The 23,536-nt window shown below is 39.7% G+C and overlaps 1 protein-coding gene across 1 annotated transcript; it reads right to left on the bottom strand.

Annotated features, from left to right (window-relative positions):
- Nucleotides 1-822: 822 nt before the first annotated feature.
- INHBA (inhibin subunit beta A) lies at nt 823-18,031 on the bottom strand. The gene is made up of 2 exons (XM_013955726.2): nt 17,327-18,031; nt 823-6,903 (listed from the first exon to the last, which is right to left on the bottom strand). The coding sequence occupies exons 1-2, from the start codon at nt 17,712-17,714 to the stop codon at nt 6,017-6,019; spliced, it is 1,275 nt and encodes a 424-aa protein (XP_013811180.1). The 5' UTR covers nt 17,715-18,031; the 3' UTR covers nt 823-6,016.
- Nucleotides 18,032-23,536: the final 5,505 nt, after the last annotated feature.

Genomic DNA, 23,536 nt, shown 5'->3' with positions numbered 1-23,536 from the left:
TTGCTGTTGTTGTATAAGAAAGAGCAAGATAACAAAAAGAACAAAGTAAAATAAAATAGTAGCTGACCCAAACATTTTTAACACATTGAAATCCCCTTCCAAATGCAAAGACTCTTTCTTTCTTTCTGCCTTTTCTTTGCATTGATTCGCACAAGCGTTTTCTCTGTGAGCCAAATGCATCTCTGGTATAACTTCACTGAAGTCACTGGACTTACACCAGAGGTGGTTTTGGTCCTCTGTCCTGGGTAAATACAGTAGGAATAAATTGGTCACGCAGGCAGAGTATCTGGCAATAAGTGCGCTGAGTGGTCCTGGCAAACCAATAAGAAAGATCTATGATAAAAATCCCAAACAGGTCTTTTATTTAACAAAGGGCCTAAAAATCTACTGGGAGCTGCTGAATACTGCCCACTAACTGTACAAAGTATAGGTAGCATGCCTTCCAAATATCAAAATATCAGACGGAATGCCGTGAAAATAAATAACTTCTAATATAAACAAATGAGAACATATCAAACTGTTACCTCTTTAAACATAATGTAAATAAAAAAAATACCAGTCATTCTACACAATAAATATTAAGAAACCATTGACATAGTTGAAATGTACTCATATAAATTAACAACTTTAATTACATTAGCCGAACAGACATTGGTTAAAGCACTGCATGTAGTATGCAAAATAATAATAATAATAACAATAATAATAATATCAACAACAAAACACAAAATGATAAAAACAAAATAGGCTTCATAATATCTTGGCTTTCATAATTTATATATATATATGTATATACATATATATATTGTTTTGTGTGTGTATATATATTGTAGATATATATATAATATGTATATATATATATACACATATATATCTTCTATCCATCGTCAATGTATTGTTTTTGAAAGCATTTAAATACAAAAAAACCATTGAGAATTAATACAAATTCACTGTATCTCAAAAAATAAATAGCTATATAACCCAGAAGTGTTGTTTGTTTCTGCCCATGAAAATGTTGCTTCTAATTGTTCAGGAAAGGTCAAATTATGATTTTTTTTTACTCATACTGAACAGCTTTTTACTCCACATGTGATGCAACGAGAGCACATGGGGAGTAAAGTTCTTCTCAGTCTAAGGAAAATGATTAGCATTTGATTCTTATACTGATGCACAATTTTGACATGAGGTTTAACTTGAAGAACTTAATAATTTCCACCACATCTCTTCTACCTACACTCCAGAAATAGATTCTGCTCACTTTGTTCCTACTTTCTAGGAAAGGAGACTCCTAAATCAACAGCATTGCTTACAGAGTAAGGCACTATTCCACATGAGTAACTATAGTCCATAAAAATTTTCATTTTGCACACAGACTTTACAGATGCCTGAACTTCTCTAACTCAGAGATATTGCTGCTAGCCTCTCCTTGGCCTTGTGGTGTTACAGTTAAATGAATCTGATGGCTTGAATCTCAACTAAATACAAAAAAGCAGGTATTTACGATAGAGTACTATTTTGCAATGATTGGTAAGAGACTGTTTCTATTGAAGTCAATGACAAAACTCCCATTTCATTCAGTTCTACAGTTTTGGGCCCTAGATCAGTATTCTGCTGTGACATATAACTGCAGAATAATTGTAAGCATCTGCAAGCATTTCCTTTGCAAAACCCCAAGAATACAAATACATTCAGCCCTCCCAAAGAAATTTCTCAGTGTGCACTTCTGCCAGTTCGTTAGGCCGTGGATACAGCAAGCATCTGACCTGGGGAGGGGGAAAGACAACCAAATGCGGTCAACTGTGAAGCAAAAGATTGTGGAGGCACAGAACAAATACATTTCAGTGATCAAATATATACTGAAAATATATTTCAATATAAACGGGAAATGGGCTATATGGAAAGGAATGTGTTAGTAGTTAAAGGCTTTTTTTTTGGGGGGGGGGGGGTAGGGAGGTATACTAATACCTGAAAGGAGAAGTTATTTCTGAGACTGCATGCCCTTGAAGAACTGGTCAAATATGGTAACAATTTCTAATGCTATTTTAAGTACATGCAGATTTAATTACACCAAATTATCAGGGGTGGGGTGTTTTGCTGGAATCAGTCAGTCTTGATTAACATCCTGATTTCTTATTTTATTTTATCATATACTTTTTCATTTCCCCCTGCTTTAAATAACTCTGACCACAAATCAAAACCCCATGACTGAATCTAGAGATTGGAGGGAGAAACCTTTAAAATTTGAGAATGGTATACACACAAATGGAAGCTAAAAAGCAGGGCTTAGGAACAGTTACTTGTTGATTCGAAAACCTCCTTCTGTTTTCGGTGTATCTATCATGTAGCCCACTCACCACATCTAAAATCCTCTTTTCTTTCCTCACTTGGGAATTGTCTCATGCTAGTTTCATTTTTTCCAGGGCCAGTCGCCGTTCACCGCATTAAAAGCTTGCACCAAAATTAGCATCAGTATCAAACTCCTTTTTAAAGGCTCTGTTTGCTTTGGCTAGGAAAACCATGAGCCACATCTTACTCTACTTGCCACCTATGGGAGTTTTGCCATTGTCGCCTAGGGGAAGACGCAGGGATTTCAGGTCTCCCATTCTCTCCAGCTGATCAAACTTGAGAATAATCTTTGCTGACGTGAGCCATCTCACCTGCTTCCCTTGCCACTAGAGTCAGAGACCAGCTATGATGCAAACAGCTTTAACTAATCAGATCAACCACTACTGGATAAGGTGCCATTCATTCAAAATTCTTCCTCTCCCCTCACACTGTCTACACTGAAATGAATCCATGACTCGGTCTGGCTTACCTTTGCTCCTGTGAGTAGTTTTACTACTCTCGTAAGGAGACCAGGAGCAGTCAATGAGACTATTGGCACGAGTAAGGGTTCTGGGATAACACACTTACAATTTTAAGGCCTGATCCAAAGGCCAGTGAAATAAAAGGTACTCTTTCCAACAACCGTCATAGGCTATATGTCCTCTGCCCCTGCTGTTCCAGTGCCTGGCTCTGCTTCTAGAAAAAGCAACAGCAATTCTGCCACTTGCCTCATGTGAAGCAGGGTCAGGAACTTGGTTTAAGTTATAAAGAAAAATTAGTTGTGCATCTTCTTTTTTTATTTTTTTTTCCCTACTAGCATTTGGCATGCCTCCTTCCTTCTCCCCAGGAAGAAAATACAAAAAACCCAACAAACTTCTGTGAATAATTTAAATCAGAAAGCCTTGATATTTTACAGAATGCTTTAGTGACAAATTTAGTGTTTACCCAATTGTTACAATTTTTTTAAAGTTTTTTTTTTTTGCAAACTGCAAACAAGTCTGTAAAAAATGCATTGTATAAAAAGTACATAAATGTATAACCCATTAGCTGTACTATGCAATCTAAATACTGTGGAATAAATTAGATAGAAAACTTAGCTATAAGCATGTACGTTGATATTTATTCAACAGAGGAAAGGGCTTTTTTTTTTTCTTTTCTGACTTTTTTTCCTTTTTTTTCTTTTTTTTTAATCTCTATTAACACATACAAATATGGATGTGCACCCATGCGCACATACATATGCACACATACAGACATGGAGAACACACACACGCACACACACAAACAGTTTTGGCTGACAAAAATGAAGGCCCTGATTACACTGTTTAAATATGATTCTTGCCATGAAGGTGCTAACACACTATCCCTAGCCAATGTGACTGGGTTAAATTGTGCTGTAGGTTTTTTTTTAATTCTTCTTTTTTAACAAACTATGCTCTCAGCGGGGTGGGGAGCTGTGTTAGCGCTTCTTTCAGTGAGGTGCATTTTGAAGCCCGACTCACCAGAAGGCACCTAACAAGGGCTCGGTCCTGCAAACCTGTGAGAGTCTGAAGCTTCAGGCTCAGGGTTATCGAATTCAGTGTAAACAGGGCCTAAAGGTTTCTCCCGTTGCCTCTTCTCATCTCCCCCTAGCCAAAGACAAATGTCATAACTTTAACATTCTTTTAAATATAACAGCGATAGAATTTTTTAACAACCTATCTACCTATGCCCTATGGGTTGGACCCTTCAGGTTAGGTGTTGACACTGAAAATTAGGTCTTAAATGCACAAACCCCTTCAGAGTTGCCGTGCTAGAGGGTGGTGGTTGAGGCAGCCAGTCTTTCACTAAAGACTGCATTTAAAACAGAAATCCTACCACAACTTCCATTTTCTGTACATTTTGCCGGGGCGATGATGGGCAAGGCCCAAAGCTGCTTGCAGTTTTACATCAGGACTTTCGAAGTGTACACCAGCACTTTAGGTTTCTCTCACACAGATACTATTTTGAATGCGTCCCTCCCACGTATTAGTAACAAACAAACAATCTTTTAATATACTGTGCTTCGCACACAAACATTCATTGTTTTAAGAACATGAAAGTGAAGCCAGAAGTGCTTATACCTTGTGTATACATACATATATACATACAGAAATATATACATATATATATATGTATATCCCTTGTATAAAGTTGTTTCCCAGCAATGCACAGGTGCTGTGCAGCAGGGATAAGTCTTAGTGTTGTACATGCAAAATGAGTACAATTATACCTAGGTGGGCGTTGGATCCAAGCACCTTGGATCCAAATCCCGGGACTTTTCTGGGCTTTTGAAATCCAGAGCTAACTTCAAATTGCAATTTTCTGTTGAGGACAGTATCTGAATTTGACTAGTTAACAGATACACTAGCCTGAATGTAATCAACCCACTGACCCTTAATTCAAACCCTAACTTATTACAGGTGAATGGTACCAACCACAAACAGACTTTTTAGAGGCTCTCACAAATGTCTTTGGTGTATGTGTCTATTCTTTTTAAGGTACAAAATAATAATAATAATAATTATAATAATAAAAATAGCTATTTTGTGTGCTGTAGCAGTTCTTGTATAGCTCACAATAAGTGCAGCTCTCAACCCCTCCCACACCCAACCACCCTCCCTTGCAAATATTTGTTAAATAAGGATTAGACAGGTCAGACACCATTGTAGTGCAAATAGTAAACGATTAAAAATTTTTTTTTACAAAATATAGAAATGTTTGGCTCCAGTAACTGGACAAACATGTTCCTTTCAAGTATCTCTCACTGAAGAATTTTGTTTTAAAACAAGTTACTTCCATTTAAAAAAAAAGTCTTTCTGTTTTTTTTTTTTTTTCTTTCTCTCGCAGGTAAACAGTTTCAAACCAACTAGGTTGCATAGTTCTAACGTTGTAAGCACCTTTGCAAAATGTAACTTTTAATCTTTCATTCATTCTTTTTATTTTTTATTTTGTTTTTTCTTCATTTTTCTTTTCTTTTTTTCCTTTTTTCTTTTTTTTTTTTTGTAAATGTAGTGCAGAAGATGAAGGTGTATACACCTGCACAGTATTGTCCCTTTACCAATATAAGTAAGTATATGAATGTGTGTAGTGTGTGTATGTATAGAGATATGTATATAAATACATAGCCACATATATATCCACACAGACAATACACACGTACTCAGTTCCTTGGTAAATTGTTGGGGGGGAAGTGCCAGTGAATGTAGTGTTCATACACATGGCTTTTCAAGGAATTTCAATGACATTTTGGACTTGGTCCAAATTGCTGCAGGTTAGATGAGCTGCTACCACGGCTTGAACTGATGGGTAACCAGGGGAGGGAACATAACTCCCCGTGTTACAAGTAATGTTTAACATACTATCTAATAAGATAAGGAGCATACTGAAAGGAAGGGGAAATCCCGACCCATACCGCCATTCAAATGCATCTCATTCAACCCCTGGTCATGAAGCTTTCTTTTTTCTTCCTGTGGACATCTTTAGTCTTTTCTGATCCTCCTCAGGTCAGCTTTTTTTTTTCTCTCTTTTCTCTCTCTTTTTTGTTTTTGCTTTTATTTCAGTTGATTGTTTCATTCAAAAAGGTTATATTGTGTCAGATCTTTCCTCTTCTTGGGCTTTTACAACATTTGCTTCTCAGCTTAACAGAGAATGGTCTTGTGTGCACATGTGTCTATGAACAGCCACACTCCTCCACAATCATATTCTGTATGTCTTTCTTAATGATGTTCTGGCCATCATCATAGTACAGCATGGACATGGGCCGCAGCTTGGTGGGCACACAGCACGACTTGAGATTGGCAAAGGGGCTATGGCCCCGCATGCGGTAATGGTTGATGACAGTGGAGTGGAAAGATAACGATGAACCGGATGTGCCTGCTATATGGCTGGGGCACTCTCCTTCGCAATAGTTGGCATGATAACCTGTAGGTGCAATGATCCAGTCACTCCACCCTATGTCCTTGAAGCTGACAAAGAACTGCTTCTTGCAGCAGATGTTGACTTTGCCGTCACACTCGAGGCCTCGTCTCCGCCGCCTGTGCTGGCGGTCCTCAGTTTGCCGGGCGAGCATCATCAGGAAGGGCCTATGTGATGGCTCCTTTTCCTCTTCCCCGGTGAATTCTCCGGCTTCCTTTTCTTTCCCTTCTCCATCGTCTTCCTTTTTCTTCTTCTTTCCAAGTAGTACCAGGCTGGCTCCAGTCTCTTGGCACAGGTCACAGGCAATCCGCACATCCAAGGAGCTCTTGCCTTGATCCAGGAGTCGCTGCACACTGCTGGAGACAGGGAAGCTGTGCCAAGTGCTCTTACGGGTGTCCACTGCCTTCTCCGAAATCAGAGTCTCACCCCTTTCACCTTTCAGCCCTCCATCCTCCATCTCTTCTGCTCCTTCAGAGCTGCCTTTTGGCTGCCGCTGCTGTTGGAACAGGCGGATGGTCACTTTTGTCCTGCTCCGGTTGGCCTTGGAGACCTTCAAGAAGAGCCACACTTCAGCACGTCCCACCACCGATAATTCACTGCCTTCCTTGGAAATCTCAAAGTGCAACATTTTCTTGGGTGTGCCTGATTTGGTAAATGAAAATAGACAGGGAGAACTAGTTAGTATGTCTGCTTGCATTCTTTTAAAGAGATTTTGTTGTCACTGCAGGCGTGAAGTTCCCTAGGTTTCCTACTTTGCTACTTTTTAATTTTTTCTGATTTTTCTATTCTAATCCTCCTTCACCCATTCCTCTCCTCAGTTTCTCTGCCAAGTTTACCTTTCTCTTTTGGGAAAATTTCCTCTTTAGAAAAGTATGTCTTTGCCTGTTGTTTTCCAGTATAGTATTTTAACTGAAGCATTTTGTTATAGTAATGATACCTTTATGCTGGTTTATGTAAAGCATTTCATGGCAAATAAGCATGAGAAGCTGCTAAGAGTTCATTTGCCTGAGCTGTCTTTGTGATCACTGATAGCTGAAAGGCAAAAATGCTTCTGTGAAGACAGTCCATGAGTATATATCATACACATACAGATCTGTGCCTTATAGCAAAAGTTGGGGAGCAAGTTCCAGTCCTACCAATTCTTTGGGAATGATGTGGGAGCAAGATCTGTCCTTTCTCCCTCTGCAAAACACCCTTCTTCATGTGGGTCTTTAAACGAGTTGTAAATGTCAATTGTTACAAAACCAAAGAAATACTAAAATACAGGCCTCAATTTTGGAAGGTTTGCAGAATTATATTGTAAAGAATTGCAGAATTACAGCAGGCAGACTCTTCATTCTATGAGATTTTAGCTGTAGATCCTGTTCTTAATTTAACACACTGTACTGGCTGTGATTATAGTAATGGTGAATATACTGAGAAATGAGCTAAAGAAGAACTATATAATTATGGGGATGGTTCTCTGGCATAATTGTATCAACTTGCTGAGATGTCCTGATGATGATTATGATGGTGAGGGGGAGTTTCTCTGATACAGAGCTCATATCCTTGGCAGAAGCTGGAATGAATAATGAGGGCTGTTCTATGATTTGATCACTAGAGCATGAAGAAGTTAAGGGACAATGAATTAGCTGGGTTTTTAATTGTTTTTTTCTAAGAGAGGTACTTTTTTCTTAAAAAAAAGAAAAAGCCATGTTGGCATCTTTCTTTCTTTCTTTCTCACTGTGGAGGTCAGGATGGCCTGGGGTCACAGATTTGAAATACACAGATACCTGGCCTTAATTAGATAGAAATATTCCTAGTTATCAGTTTGTCATTGATCCTGTTATTGAACCTGCCCACGGTTGCTGATCTGTTTCCCTGTGCAATAATTTTGTTTCTCAGGAAGCCAGAATTTTGCACTGTAAAAGGGGCAGGTGGTGATCAAAACTGAAGTGGTAGAAGCATACTGAAAAAAATCACTCTTGTGGCAGCAAGGTTATCATCCCTGCTTCTGTTGTCAAAGAACCACACAAAGTATGAGCTTCCTAATCGTCTCCTGGCTCCCCCCATTCCTCAGATGAGACAGGAATGGGTTAAGGTCACAGGAGACATCTATCCTGCGTTCGCTTGAGAATTCAAGAGTCCCTGGTGTCTAAAATCTGTACGCAGGCTGTGCTGCCCCTTGAGCTACCTGTTGCTTTCCTTCTTTGTGAAGTCCTGGCACTGACATATTCAGCTTTCCCTGGTGGCACTCTCAGGTCAAAGAGACAGACGTTTCTGAATTAGTGTGGCCAAAGGGCACAGCGTTTTGTTTTTGTTTTCCCTCTAAGTGAGAGTGTGAAATTGTAGACTTTAACTGTCACTGAGATAGGAAAACACATGGTTTATGTTAACTGCTTCTCACAGACTTTGCTGATACCCGCCTCCAAAGCGGGTTACATGGATTTCTCAGGGAGCTAAGTGAACTAGTGTGGCTGGGCCTTAGAAGAGGACAGAGAGTTATAGAAAAGACAGAGCAAGCTGATCAATACTGTGGGACGGTGTGGAGATTTTTATGTATTTCTTTTTTTAAATGAGAGTCATTATGTAATGATTCAAAGGTAATTACTTAGCCCTTATGGGCTAACACCAGTGTTTCCATTCTAGAAATTAAACTATGGCAAAGCTGGCAGCTGTGTTAGAGCAGAAGGTATGTGACAGGCAGTAATCCCCCCTCCTTCCTGAGGATGCAGTGTATAAGGAAGCGTACAACAAGTGTCCTCAAATGCAAAGGAAGCCTGATTCAAGAGTCTGGTTGTATAATAAGAGATGGTATAAAGAGTATGCTATATTAGATACTTTCATGGCCTGTGAGGACCATCCGTCCCCAAAGGCAGGGTGCTGGCTAGGAGCAGGCTGTTGCCACCAGAACTCTCCCTCCAGCCCTCTTCTGCTTGCTGTCCTTCCCTAGGGAAGCCTTGGGGAAAAAGAGATTATTCAGACCAAGCTACTACACTTGGACAACAGGCCTGGTTGTGTGCTCAGAGGAGAGCGGCCGGGGTGTGCTGCCTGTCCTCAACAGAGGAAGAAGCTGTGTGGCCCGTCTGATCAGAAAGGTTGGACAGCCTTGGATTACAGAATAACTTAATGCTGCTAAATGCTAATACGTGATGTTTTACATTCTGTTACTTCCATTCTAGTGGGAACTGAAAATAGTTGCAAAGTGACATACCTCCAGCAGTAAATATTCATATTACCTTATGCACTGCCCAGAAGCATAGCAATGTAACCGCTCTTTTTGACAGATACTAGATGAAAGAAACAAGATCTCAAGAACTCTGCTAATTATTTTTTCATATGCTCCTGTATGTGAGAAAGCTGAATTCTTTCTCATTACTAGAAATATTGGAATAGTATGAAGAGAGTGTCTGTATATGTTTGCATCGCTTTTCCTTTGCCCCGCTCCCGAGTTTGACCAAGTGAGCATAAGACATGTTCTACTAGCCTAACAGCCTCCATGTATGTTGTTAGCTACGTTTTCACACACAAACGGTTGATTCAGATTCTAAGGAAAGAAGATGCAGGAAGCTTACATGAGCCTCATATTTCTGCACAAAACAAAATACTCAGTCCTCAAACCTGCATAATTAATAAAAGGTTTTATAACAATTAAAAGAATCTTTCCCTTTCTCAGATCCTTATAGAGCAAGGCTGGGGATGCTGCAATTGCTCTCACATTAGGGAAAAATATGAAGCTTTTCTGAATTCTCTCCACATTCAGAATTCGTGTGTTACGATCACACAGCACAAATGGTATGAATTCTGCCGTCTTTGTAAGGTCACTGTGCTCAGACAAGCTCATTTTGAAATCACAGTTTGGCCTGTGCTGAAACTGAATTAAGACCCGTGGGTCTGCTTAATATGAGTGCACATTCATGTTAGAGCAGGATCTTTACTTCCAAAAGTTTCTGTGACTACGAGAAAATGATTTCTTCAAGTGTTCCAGGAATATATTTTGCTGTATTTCATTTTCCCCAAATTTTGCTTAGAGATTTATCAGGCTTTCCTTTTTGGTCCAAGTTAATGACCTTGTCCAAATCTTTAGAAATACATACTATTCATCTAACTGAAAGTAAAAAGGAGACCTTACTGAAAGTTAGGGATGGCATCTCTTCCGTAATTATTCTTCATCTCTCCTTTTGTCCTGACTTTTCATCTGCCACAGCTGATCCGCAAGGGTCTTTTTCCATTTCTAATCATCCTGCTCCTCCTGCCTGACTCATGTGGAAAGACCCACAGCCCAACAGTGGTAATGCCTTCATCACTTCAGTGCTCATATAAACTGCAGTGTCAACATCCTGGATTGTTAGCATAGTAGAAAGCAGCTGGAAAAGGAGACAAGGGACTGCTCTGGGCCCGGTTTGATTGCTTTTCCCCCTCTCCCCTTCCCAAAACCTTGGAGAGGCCACCTCTCAGCTTCACTGCTGAGAGAGGGAAGAGGCCGTGATTGCAAGGGAACCACATAGCAGTGCTAGCCGCCCTGGTAAATACTGTGAAAAATGGTGAAAAATACCAAGCCCTAAGAAGTCAGGCATATATGATAACAGGATTAATGGAAGGAGTTACTGAATGGAATGAAAGCCTGGCATCAGTATACATAGCAAAGAGTTTGCTCGTGTCGGTTTTGATCTCCAGTGGCACTCGTGCGGCTTTTTGGGGCAGACACCTGGCGGGGGAAGTAGAGGGGCGCCTGCCTGGGTACCCACCTCTCCTGCGGGAGCTGGCTGCTAACGCGCACTCCTCCGCCGAGGCTCATGACCCTGCTTCAGTACCGCCGCCTTTAAGTGTGCAGTCAAAGCCTCTTTATTTGGGAGTTACAGAGTGCTTCGAGATCGGGCCCTGTTAGTTTAATCTATATACACGTACTAGGGAGGGTCTAAACTGTAGAATTAAGAGGAGCTTTTTTTGAATAAAATGCTAGGATAGCTAAAATGATTTTTTTCCCATAACCATTTGTTTCTCAGTGCTTATGGCTGATTTTCTCACAATGAAAGTGGGTTATACTTTCTGACATTATAATATGACTTATTCTTAATTTATCTTAATACACAATACTTAAATTTTACATAGAAAATGCTCACTGTATGAGAAGGTGCTGTTACTTTAAATTTCCATTCTTCACTGCTGCTTAATTTTGAGCCGTTTTTACGTTATACTGTAAGTGAGCTGTTTTTCCATACAAAGCAAGCTTTTTTTTCCTTTTTTAGTTGCTAACTTTACTACTGCCTATGTTTAGATTTGGGGGAATTTGTACTGCGTGCCAATCTGTAATTACATTCAAAAGCATCCTTCTCTTCACTTCTCATTTCCGTTCCCCAGGAGACAGAAAAAAAAAAATAGGTTACTAGAAAGGTTCCTCTAAAGAGAGTGAAGAGAAGAGCATGGTTATTGAAAGATAATTGCTCAAAATGTTTACTAATGAGTGACCGCTAAAGTTTAGATGAATTGTTCACAGTGTAGAATTTATTCAGTGAATTTAGCACTCTTATCGTCCAGCAATTATCCCTTAGGCAGACTGATTATTACAAATGTGTTATTACTGTGATTAGGCAGTGGCCATTTATGTGAATGCACTTCAGCCTATGGATCACTGACAAAATGATTTATTCTAACTATTCATTACCCCTCGTATGTGACTGGTCATCTAAGTCGCCTAGTTTTGTTTCGCCTCCCTGGCTGGGTGTCTGTTGCTGCTTACAAAGGGAGGAACAGTTATGACACAAATAACAAACACCAAATCTTTATGTTCCCATACCCTTTGCTGCAAGCGAAAGGGGATTTCTACTGTAAGAAAAATTAAACAAAAAATGCAAAATAAGAAAAACGACTAGTCCCCAAACATTCGTGGGGGGAAAAGCAGCAGCAACCTTATTTAAATACTTTTTCTTGGAAAATGAACCCAAAGGGGCATTGACAAGGTCATTTAAAATGTGAAATTATTCAGTTCGGGTGAACCTTGACTCTCCGCTGGTATTTTGTCAAGAGGGAAGCACTTTACATCCACAACTTAGAGTTCTTTCCAAGCTGAAAGCCCTTCCCCCACATGGCTTTAAATATTTAAAAACAAAAAAGGTGTTTGTTTGGTTGGCTTTTTGTTACTTGCCTTTGCATTTACATCTAAAACAGCTCAAAGAAAGTTTAGAGTCAATTACACCAATAACATATTTAAAGGTTAAAGTAATATTGAGTCTTTGTTTTTCATAAGAGAGAGAGTGATTTCTTTGTACAAGCTCATAATACATTTTTAAAATTCTAACAAAAAGTGGATCAGAAGCTGCTACTTGCTTTCAGTAGAATGTTTAATTTCTGTGCCCTACGGCCCAAAGTCTAAGTGCACTGAACTGAATAGCAAAACTTGCAATTGCTTCCAGTAGACTTAACTACCTTTTGTACAGCTCTGTTGCATTAAACAAGACTGACTTTTCATACACATATAGACATATCTAGACATAAGAATTCCTCAGCATGAATCCATGCATGAATTTACACGTACGCTGTGTGAAAATGTATCCTGCACACACAGACAGGCACCTGAATGCACGTATTTATATGTGAGAACCTACTCACATTACAGCGCTGCAGGTACAGCTGTATCAGTACGTAAGTGTGCAAGCCTTGGGCATACCTGTACATATGGACGTACACACGCTTACACACACATATGGGCAAATGCATATCCATATATACCCAGCTGCATTCGCATACAAAACTGTACGCATGACTATACGCAGGGATGAACACAGAGAGTACTTTCTGTCTCTCTCTCAGGTATCTTTTTCAAAACTGGTTCCCACCTTCTCAGATTCGTCTGTGCTTTCTCAAATTGTTCTCAGACCAATCAGCCTCAGAGAAGTCTCACGTTTTGATACAATGAAACAGATTAATGCAGAATGGCTTTCTTCTGCTGGAAGTAACTTGCTTTCATTTGTTAAACTTGAAATCTTTGATAAAGTATGCCAAAGCGAAAAACTAAATCAAGGGGAAAGAGGCTTATTTTCTAAAAGCCAAGGAGACTACATTAAAAAAAGATGTGAGAAAATCAGCTCAGCTGATGATTCATGGTCACGTTTCTCAATATCTTGTAAAAAATAATAATAATCATTTCTGATCTCTCTAGATTTCCAGAACTTCAGCACCCCACAGTTTGTCAGCTTTATCTTTCTCCCCTTTGCCTGTTTCCTTCCACTGCATTATTTTACCTGCAGCCTTGCACTCCAGTGAATCTCTTCCTTTTAAATAAACCAGAAGAGAGAAACGAGAGCTCCACTCAGAGAAGCTGCAGATAAGCATAAAGTTCTCTGGGATTCAGGATCCCAGAAAAATAGGGGCTTGCAGGGACTTTGCCTTGCACGGAGCAAAAAGGCTTTGGAGCGTGCCCTCTCGTGGCCATTCTTTATTCAGCACAGATATCCCTACCATTAAATAGATTTCCTTGAGAAAGAAAATTGATGAAATGAGGCAGAAATGACCCATCCTTTTCCTCCTCCTGAACTGCTCGCTTTGCCATATCGGACTAGGTATTTTCCTAGAAAAAGATGTGAGTGTGTATGTACATGTATGCACACAGGAGTGGAGGTATCAAATGATAAGTCAGTTCACCGTGAATTCAGTATGGAGCTATACAAAAAGGGAGAAGCTGTGTAAATAGCTGTCACACTTCTCATTTTTTCCTGACAGTTCTCTTAATTATAAGCTTTTGGATTTCAGTATTTCCTCCCAGTAATTCCCATCACCCTCTCGGGGGCTGATGTTAGCAACCCATTTCATTGGTAGTTCAGTTGCCAGGATCAAATTCACTTGGCAAAATCCCAGGTCTGCCTAATAAGCTGTCTGCTTAAAATAACGGTAGAGTTAGTAGCCAACCATATTTTATGAGTGCTGGCTATCTCAGTTATGGAACCTGCTGGATTTGCTTGTCAAGAGTGTGTATGATCCCTCTCCTCAAAAGACAATTTTTAAGACCTTGAAGTAAGCCACAGAGCTCTGGCACAGCTACACTCGTAGCAAAACTAATCAAGGTTAGTAATCTTAGTTTGATATGCAAGTAGAAAATCATTTTGTGTTTTACTTGTAAGAGTGCCAAAGGACAGTAGAGTGCATTTGTAAACTTTTGCCCAATACTTGCGGTCATTAGTTTTGCAAAGATCTGCCTGGATTTGTTAGCTGTGAAAACTACCTGCCAACTATTTTGCTGATTTCCTGGACGTAACTACACCTGTGCTTCAGACAAATTCACTGCATTTAGTTTCCCCTTCGGTTGTCCATAGCCTATGCTCATTTGAATTTTAGTCCATTTTATGAAATAGTAGTCTCAAGCCAGAGCCACATGCACAGGGCACTGTTTGTTCATTCATTCCATTTCATTGTATGTCTGAGGATATGGCTGATGAAAGATGGAAATACTACTTTTTTAATGAAAGCAAGTAGTAAATGCGGCTTCTGAAAGGTATGGGGCGAATGGCTGGCTTGTGTCAAATCATACCCAAAGGAACAAAAAGGCTAAATTCTTATTTCTCTTTCCATAGACGTTTATTTGATACCATGTGAGATGTTTCCATTCATTTTCATTGATTTCCTATTCCCCTCATTTTAGATGGTGGGATTTTCGCATTACAAGCAGGAGGAACATTAACCTCACTGTAAGAGTAACACATTTATTCTCCTGCTTGGTGCTTAAAACTTCTCCCTACTCTTTTCGGTTCTTACAGACAGTGGGGACTGTCCATGTAACTATAGTCTATTCCTGTCTTTTTTCCTCATACTGCCTATGTGACATGTCTCCTGACTTCTCTTTGCCTCACTTTCCTCAACAGAACAAATCATACTCTAATATTTGACACTTAACCCTCTTGGCACGTGAGTGAAAGGGATCCCAGGTAAAGTTGACATACGCTGTTACAGTGTTAGCACCTGAAAGGCACGGTGGATTATTGATGTTAGAGAGATGCCAGATATGAATAGCTACAGATGAAAGATACGTTTCAGTAGCTTGCAGTAACTCCACAGAGCAGAGTTAACATTTCCATTACAAGCCAAACGCCTAGAACGTGGTTTTTAGTTTCTCCTCCCAAATAAAAGTCTAGCAGGTAGGGGAACCTGCCTGCCTGCTCCTGCCCTGGCTCCCTGACAGGGTTGGTGTAAAGTGGAGAACAGCAGCACGGAAGGAAAGTCGTGAGAATACAGTGTGTGCCCAAGATGTGCAGCAGGGCAGCTCTATAGCATAAGATCAGTAAATTAATTTGGCTGGCAGTGGTAAGACAATGGTATGTAAATCAAACTAACTGACGTGTTAGTGTTGGGTACTTTGCAACGGGGGGGATTGGTGGCTGGACTATTGGCCAGTGTGTGGACAATGGCACGATTTTCACTGCTCACGTGACCCCGTGAGCCAATGGCTTCAGGAGCTGCCGTTGGAGGGTGTCGTACTGAGTAGGCATATATCAAATTCCAAATTCCTTTGTGTCAGAGCTCAGGAGAGACAATAATGTGTTTACAAATGATTGAGACTCACACAGTGAAGAGAAACCACTGTTCATGCCATATGTGTTTCACTGTGCTCAGAGCAAGCTGCTGAAAACCAGGTGGGGAATCCGACTCGTAGATAGACTAGAGATTTCATTGCTTTTAGAAACTTGTTTCTAAACTATGGTCAAGCCACCCCGGCTTCTAATGATCACTTGCATTGACATCTTCTGTCTGCTTTCTGAGGTGGAGAGAATGAAAGAAAGGAAAAGCCTGAGCTTTCATAGTGAAAGAACTGATAACGTGTGTATTGACAAGGACGCCAAAGGCAAGGGCTCCTTGTACAGTTGGAAGTTGGACAGCCAGCAGGAATGTCTGCCCTTAAAAGCATGCACACTTCTTGTGCATGGCTTTCCTGCAAACAGAACATCTGAGTCAACAGGTTTTCAGGACTGGAAACTCTGAGTGTTGTCTTAATTGTTTATACTGCTGCAGCAAACTTTTAAACAAAAATGCTTGGAGTTCCTTTGCATACTTTGCCTACCATATGCTGTACCAAACAAAACAATGACATTCTTTTAAAACCGTCTTGGCAACAGGAAAAATGCTTTGGCTAGACAGCATCATAAAAAGTTGCTGTTAGTTAGATGGCAGAGATATTGCAAGATATTGATATCAATGCATGTATAAGCGTACTCACGTATACTAACATATACATATTCACAGACTTAAAATGAGTTCTGGTCCTATTCATTTACAAGCAAGACATTAAAGTAGAACTTCAGAGTTGTTTCCTACAGGCAGATGATTTGAATTTGAGCTATTAGTTAGTGAATATCTATATTTTGAACTCTTAATAGATAAGAATCAGGGAAAAGCGATCTGTGAAATAGTTCAAAATACACCCTATCAAGGTTACATTTTTTTGGCAGGAGTGATTTAGGGACAGAACCTTTTTTTCCCCAGTATGCAGAAGTCTGTATTACAAATTGGATCAGCTACAGCAACTTGTTCAGTTCTGTGGAAGTCATCTGACAGTCCCTGCAACTCTTTATTGCCGAAGATGCTGTGTTAAATTAAAAAACAGAATTGCCCTCTCACTTCTACAAGTTAAAGCTGCTTCATCTGATTTCATAGCTTCCACTATAATTTTTACACAAAAGGGTTGTTTCTCAAAGAGTACACAGCTCACTTTCTGTCTTTAGAAACTCTCCAAAAGATTTCAGTCCTTTTTCTTCCACCATCAGCCCTGCAATCCAGTACTTTAATGCAAGTACTCTGGCTTCACAAGCACAGTTTGGAGGACCCCTTTGCAGCCTGACTTTCTGCTCGAGATTGGTTAGAGAGCTTCCTCACTGTGTGGCTGTCTGTGTTTAGCAAGTGTAATCTGTAGCCAAGACTAAGTCAGAAAAACCAAATTCTTTCTGAGTTCCCCCCACCCCAATGCCATTCCTCCTTCTCCCTCCCCCCAAGCCTTCTCCTATAACCTTGCAGAAAACATTATTGTTGAGGAGAAGAAAAGAAGTTAACTGCAGTTCTGGCAAAAAAGGATATTTTACAGTTTTGTTTTTTAAGCACTCACCTGATTCTGCAAAAGTGATGATTTCTGAGGTTTGCTCCACAACTTCATTCATTTCGGCTCTTCTTCCAACATCATTCTCTATTTCCACATAGCCATCCTCTCCCACCTTTCCCACGTGGAGTTTCTTGATGGCATTTAAAAGTGCTGCCTTGGGCACCGGCTGGGTGATATTAGGTCTGTCCCTCAAGTGCAACATGTTCAGTATGTGCTTCTTTACTGCTTCCACCATCTCGGGCTGTGAGCTGGACACATCCTTGGAGAGCGTGGCAAGGGCACATGATGGACAGTCAGTGACTGAACTGTGCCCTTCGGATCCTGGGGTTGGGGAACTCCTCACTATAATCCAGCAAAGCACCAACAAAAATCCTCTCTTCAAAAGCAAAGGCATCCTGGCAGCAAAAGTTGTTGTGATTCCCTTTTTAAAAGGCCCTGCTTTTCCTCCCCCTTCACGCACAGTTTTTTTGGTTTGGTTTTTTTTTGGGGGGGGGGGCTGGTTTGTTTTGTTTGTTTGTTTGTTTGTTTTTCCTTCTCTTCAGCAAATTCTCTGGAAAAAGAACCGAAAGTTTTCTGTGAAGTTTTGTTTGCAGGTCCCCTCTCTGCATGCAATGAGTGCTGTAGATGTTTGTGGCTGTCAGGGAGAAGAGTTCTGACTCTGTCTCAGAGTAGGAGAGAGACACAGGGAGAGAGGGAGAGAGGGAGAGAGGACGGATTGGCCTAAAGTGAGTGAGTGAATGAGAGAGGGAGGGAGTTTTGTCTGTGAGTAAAGGCTATGATTAGGAAGGGGGAGGAACAGGCAGGCTGGCTTCCTTATGCTCATTGCTCCCCTAACACACACCTCTCCAAATATCACTACTCATGTTTTCTGCCCTCCCCCCTTTCTAAAATCTCTTTTCTTTCCTGTAAATTTACTCCTCTTTTTTTTTTTTTCCTGTTTGACTCCTGGCTGTCATTCCCCCCTCTCTTTTTTTTCTTTCTTTCTTTTTTTTTTGTTTTGTTTGTTTTATTCCTTCAACAGTATCACTGGCTTAACTAAACAGAGGAAACATGAATGAATGAAAACAGTGAAACCTTTTATTAATGAGCACCTTGCTCTAGGTCCTGCCTGGTGCTGTTAGAGATAGCAAGAGATGTTAAATAGCTTGTGAATGAGAGGGGGCAGAAGACAGGGGCTCGAAATATTTGGGGCAGAACATTATTCTGCCCCAAGTGGAAGAGAAAAGATCTTTTCTGCTCACTTTTAAATGCTGGAGGTTATCAACACTGGCAAGAGATCTGATGGGAGCAAAATAACGCTGTTGTTTGGTGGGCTATATAATACTTGATACACTCTCCAGCTGCAGGATGCAGCGAGGCATTGAAAGCCCGAGCAAGAGGTGGTGGAGCTCGTATCTGTGGCATGCCGAGGTACTGCCCTTGCACCAGAAATATCCCTGCTTCTGCCCTAGCCTATGCCTACAATTTCTCAAGCAGATATATTTAAGTTTGGGGTTAATCAAGTAATGTCTGAAAAATGCTTTGAAGATGAAAATTGTAACATGTCATCTGGCCAAATCGTACTTGCTCCTGACTCAGGCAAATCCCTCATCGATGTCAATAATAATTTTGTCTGAGTGAAGGCTGAGTAAGATCTTCTACATTTGGTCCATTGTTATTAGAAGGTACTTTTTGTTTCATTCATTTAAACCACACAGAGCAATCACAATATCAGAATAAGACATCACAAATGGAAAGCAATCTAAAATACTACCAGGAGCCAGAGTTTCAACAAGTGCTGGTACATTCTTGCCAGTTTATGCCAGCGAGGGTTTTGCCCCTACACCGAGAAGACATTCATTCCCTGTGTCACCGGCGTGACTTCTTTTTGCCTTTACATTCTGCAGTGCCTCCCTTCTGTTCCTTATCTAGCAAGGACAAAGTTAGCAAATTCCCTTAGGTTTGCACTTGGTAATGCAGAAGGAGAGAACTACGGTTTATGGAGCCAAACTTTTGAGGTTTTTCCCCACTGCACTTAAACTTTTATAGATTTTCTTAGAGCAGCTGCCTCTTTTTTAGTGTTCACCCTCTTTCTTTTGCTGTCTTTCAGTCTCTCTTGCACACCTCTGTCTTCTCAGGTGTGCTTACCTCCTACCCAGCAAATATGCCGCTTTCACTGTATTACTGTCAGCCACTGTATTTTAGTGGAAAGGAGTAATTTATAAATATAAGCATTGTAAGTTCTCTGGTTTCCGTGAGATGACTACAGGCACATGGTCTGAGAGACAGGCAAGGAATTATAGTTATAGTAAATGAAACATACAGAAGTAATTGAACAATCAACCGAAGTTTTACAAATGTTATATATTGCAAGTCCTTTTCAATTAAGCTCTTTTATAAGTCTTTCACTGTTATAAGGCATCTACAGTACACCGTCATCTGTGTTTTACTGACCTCAGTTACTATACTGTTATATACTGTTACACTTACAGGTCTGTCAGCATTATAAACCCTGCAGCCATTCTTATAAACACATCTTTGTAACACAAACCTCGCTATAATACATCTAAATTTCTTGGATCTCATGAACAGCCCAAAGTCTGTTGTAATTATATGAAGTCTGAAAGTCAGCTAGAAATAGAAGTAAAAGTTTAATTGGATGAAAAAATAATTTGAGATGAAAATATGCATTCATGATTAGATGTATTAACAGATGACATAATTAGAGCGGTTATTTATAGTTCTCATATAGCACCTATCCCAATAGTGTCTGATGAAAAGTAAGGGATAGGCATATAGCAATATAAAATATAGATATGTATATTTGGCTTCTTGATGCGGGGTATGCGTTGCTTGCCATATATATTAGGTACACTTATTACACATAATCTCTATTGCTTATAGATATAGCATATTATACTTGCATGCCATGATGATTATAGATTTAACATTAAAGCAGAACTTTATATAAAACATTATTTTCTAAAAGCGAGTCTACTGATTGCACCTATATATAGTTCGTTCATACTTACATATGTACACATTTATATATGTTCATGCTTAAAAATATAGAAATGATGGTTCAGACTCGTTCTATAAAATTTCATGAGCTGCCAAGCTCTGTATATGCATTCATTCAGTACATCCATGACAATATGCAACAACATGTACCTTAATTAAAAGTTTTAGTTTTAAAAGAAAAAAACTGATTTAAAGTTTTTACCTCTCCAGTCCTCACTCTCAGAAGGAGACTGCTGTATTGTGCATTAAGAACTGCTCAAGTTCCTCTTTGTGGTATTCATGATGCGAAGCTTTATACTGTACTCCTCATGTCTACAGTCACAAAATTATGTCTGTCAAAAGTAAGGGGGCTGGATCACTGTGCTGGATTGGTTAAGCCAGTTACATCAGCAATTGACTGTTTTTCCTGTATGAGACATACTTCTGGTAATTATCTAATGGAAACTCCTAATTGTCTAGCATGACAAAATATCATGGATTCAGCTTCTGGTGGTGATCTCTGTAGCCGTTTAAAGAACAGAACTTCAAAACAGACTGAAAGCAAACATTATGAGTCAGGAAGACATACTCCAACTTGTTTTATTGCATAGCTAGATATAGATATTATTAGATGTAGATATCACTGATTTAGTTCAGATCCAGTATTTGCCGGATACTTAATTACTAGTTAGCAAATTGTTTTACTCTTCTTTCATACCAAGGAAATATCAGATAATCTATGTGCAAATTGGGATTTTTTTTCAAATTTAGGAAAATGCATTCGATTCAGAATCCTTTTGTGGAAGATACAGTTCTTAATTCAATCTCTGTGTGAGTTCTTAGAATCTCTTTCTGTTAACTTAGGGGTACCTTTAAAGCTCTACAAAAATGAATCATAGTGCTGTTGGCCAAGTCCCATGGCTTCTTTACGTGCAGAGTGCATCACACTTTTAAAAACTGTTGGGACTTCTAAAAATAAGTTACAATGAATGACACATCATCTTTTTTGCAAGTACAGTATTAACACATATGAAATGAAATAAAATTCAATTTTGATGTCAATTTACATTAGTGAAAATCAGAAATAATTTCGTGTCAATTGGGCAGTACAAAAATAATATATATAAGGTCAAAAGTATATCCAAAATCCGTCTCCTTTCTTAAACACACATCATAACTGGATTTATTTGGTATCGTTTATGACAAATGGCATGATCATGCAGTCTTTACTCATTCAAAACACCCACTGATTACCAGAAAATCCCCATCCTTCAGTTTTTTGGGTTTTTTTTTGGCCTGAATCGTACTTATAATTATATTTTTATGTCCTGTTGGTAATGTAAATCTAATCTGTCTTGGAATATGGCTGATCTGAATCAGGAAAGAAGGATTTTAAATTTTCAGCCTGCAGTGGTACAAGGGAGTGCTTATAGCAGCACTGATTGCAGCTGAAGTATGTGCTGAATTCACACAACAACATTGGTAAAATGAGCAAAAAATTAAGAGCTAATGGGAAACATATGACCAGATAGGTTGTTTTGTTTGCAGGTCTAATATGCATATAATAAGTTTTCAGGCTGTGACATGCTGTAGATTGAAGCCTCTTGAAACAGGTTTCAGTAGCTTTCCTGCAATCTGACATTCACAATTCCAGTTGTTACAAATAATAGTTTGGGTTGTTTTTTTTTCCCCTTCAGGGACAGCGAGAGACAGACTGAGAGGAACAAATAATTCCATTCCAGATGAGCACGCACATACTTAACTGCACGTTACTTGCAGGACACTATCTTTAACTGGGATCCTAAAACAAAGTTTTGGCAAAGAACTTTTCCAGCAGCGAATTCTGTGTTCCCAGGACCAAAATGCATTTGGTTTTAACTGGCATCCTAAAACTCTTTGCAATTAGTTACATACTGGTAGTGCAGTGGCTACTGTAATTTGGCAGCAGACATGTACTCAGCAAGAGATCTTGTACCACACTAGTTTTACGGAGAGTGGAAAAATTGTCCTGAAAGTAACAGAGTTACCTTCTCCTTGGAGTCAAACTGTGAGATGCTCCATTCCCACCAGCTGGTACAACCACTGCTGACCACCTTATCCATGCTGATACAGCATCCATCGGTTTAGTATCTTCTTCCACAGCTGCAGCAGATCACAACATCCCCGGTAAGAAAGTGTGTGGTCTGTAACAAAAAAAGAAGGCTACCGAGTGAAGCACAGCAAACATGTATAAGATTTATAATGCAGGATAATTTTTGAAAGGAGATTAAGAGAAGTGAAAAGCATTATTCATTTCAGAGCACGCTCCTTATTGCCTCAGGGAATTTGTGTATAGCTTTACCAAAGGCCTAATGAAAGCTTTACTCAGTGACTAATTTTTTTTCACACCTATTTCTCTCTTTATAAATATTTTTCTGCCCACCCCTCTGCTTCTTTTCATTTTGTTGAACACAGCAACACCTGCTGGCAGTGGTCCGGGAGTACTGCTGGAAAGACCCACGGGTCTAACTCTTCAGACCAGTTGCCATTAAGCACTGCCAAGCCATATTAATGAGCCGCCTCTATTTTTACCCCTTCCTGACAGAAAGGGCAATTGCTCTTGGGAAAGACTGTAGCGTGTTCCCCCCCCCCCACCCACCCACCCACCTTCTTTCTTTCTTTCTTTCTTTCTTTCTTTCTTTCTTTCTTTCTTTCTCTTTCTTTCTCTTTCTTTCTTTCTTTCTTTCTTTCTTTCTTTCTTTCAGCTTCAGAGTCCGGATAATCATTGTTCATTTAGTGAAGTTGGGATTTCTAACTTTAATTCTGATGCCAGTGATTGAGGCCACACAAAACTTCAGAGTGATGCTAAGCCTGTCGAGGTGGCTTGCAGGCATATGTTAGTTCCCTGCTGGGTCAAAAATAACTAAAGGAAAGGGACTGAGAGGTTAATATACCAGCCACCTGTCTCTTTTTCCTTTTTGTGAATTTTAGCTTACAAACCATTAAAAAATGGCCCACTGCCACCTCATTATTCACCTAGTGGAGGTTGTATGATTTACTGGCTATTTTGGAATCCGGCATGGTACACAGCGGTATTTGTGTGTCTTCGTTCTTGCTTTGAGGAGCAGTCACTAGAAAGCACATTTGCACAGATTTCTGTGCAAATCAGCTGGAATCTCGCTCTGTTGTACCTTATTTTACTGTAATAGCAAAAAAGGATGTGCAAGAAACTTATATTTAGAAGTTTTGTGTTTCCCC

Source organism: Apteryx mantelli, chromosome 2, assembly GCF_036417845.1.
Source record: "Apteryx mantelli isolate bAptMan1 chromosome 2, bAptMan1.hap1, whole genome shotgun sequence".
Taxonomy (NCBI): domain Eukaryota; kingdom Metazoa; phylum Chordata; class Aves; order Apterygiformes; family Apterygidae; genus Apteryx; species Apteryx mantelli.
The sequence above is the reverse complement of the archived record's forward strand: the minus strand, read 5'-3'. Positions and strand labels throughout refer to the sequence as shown.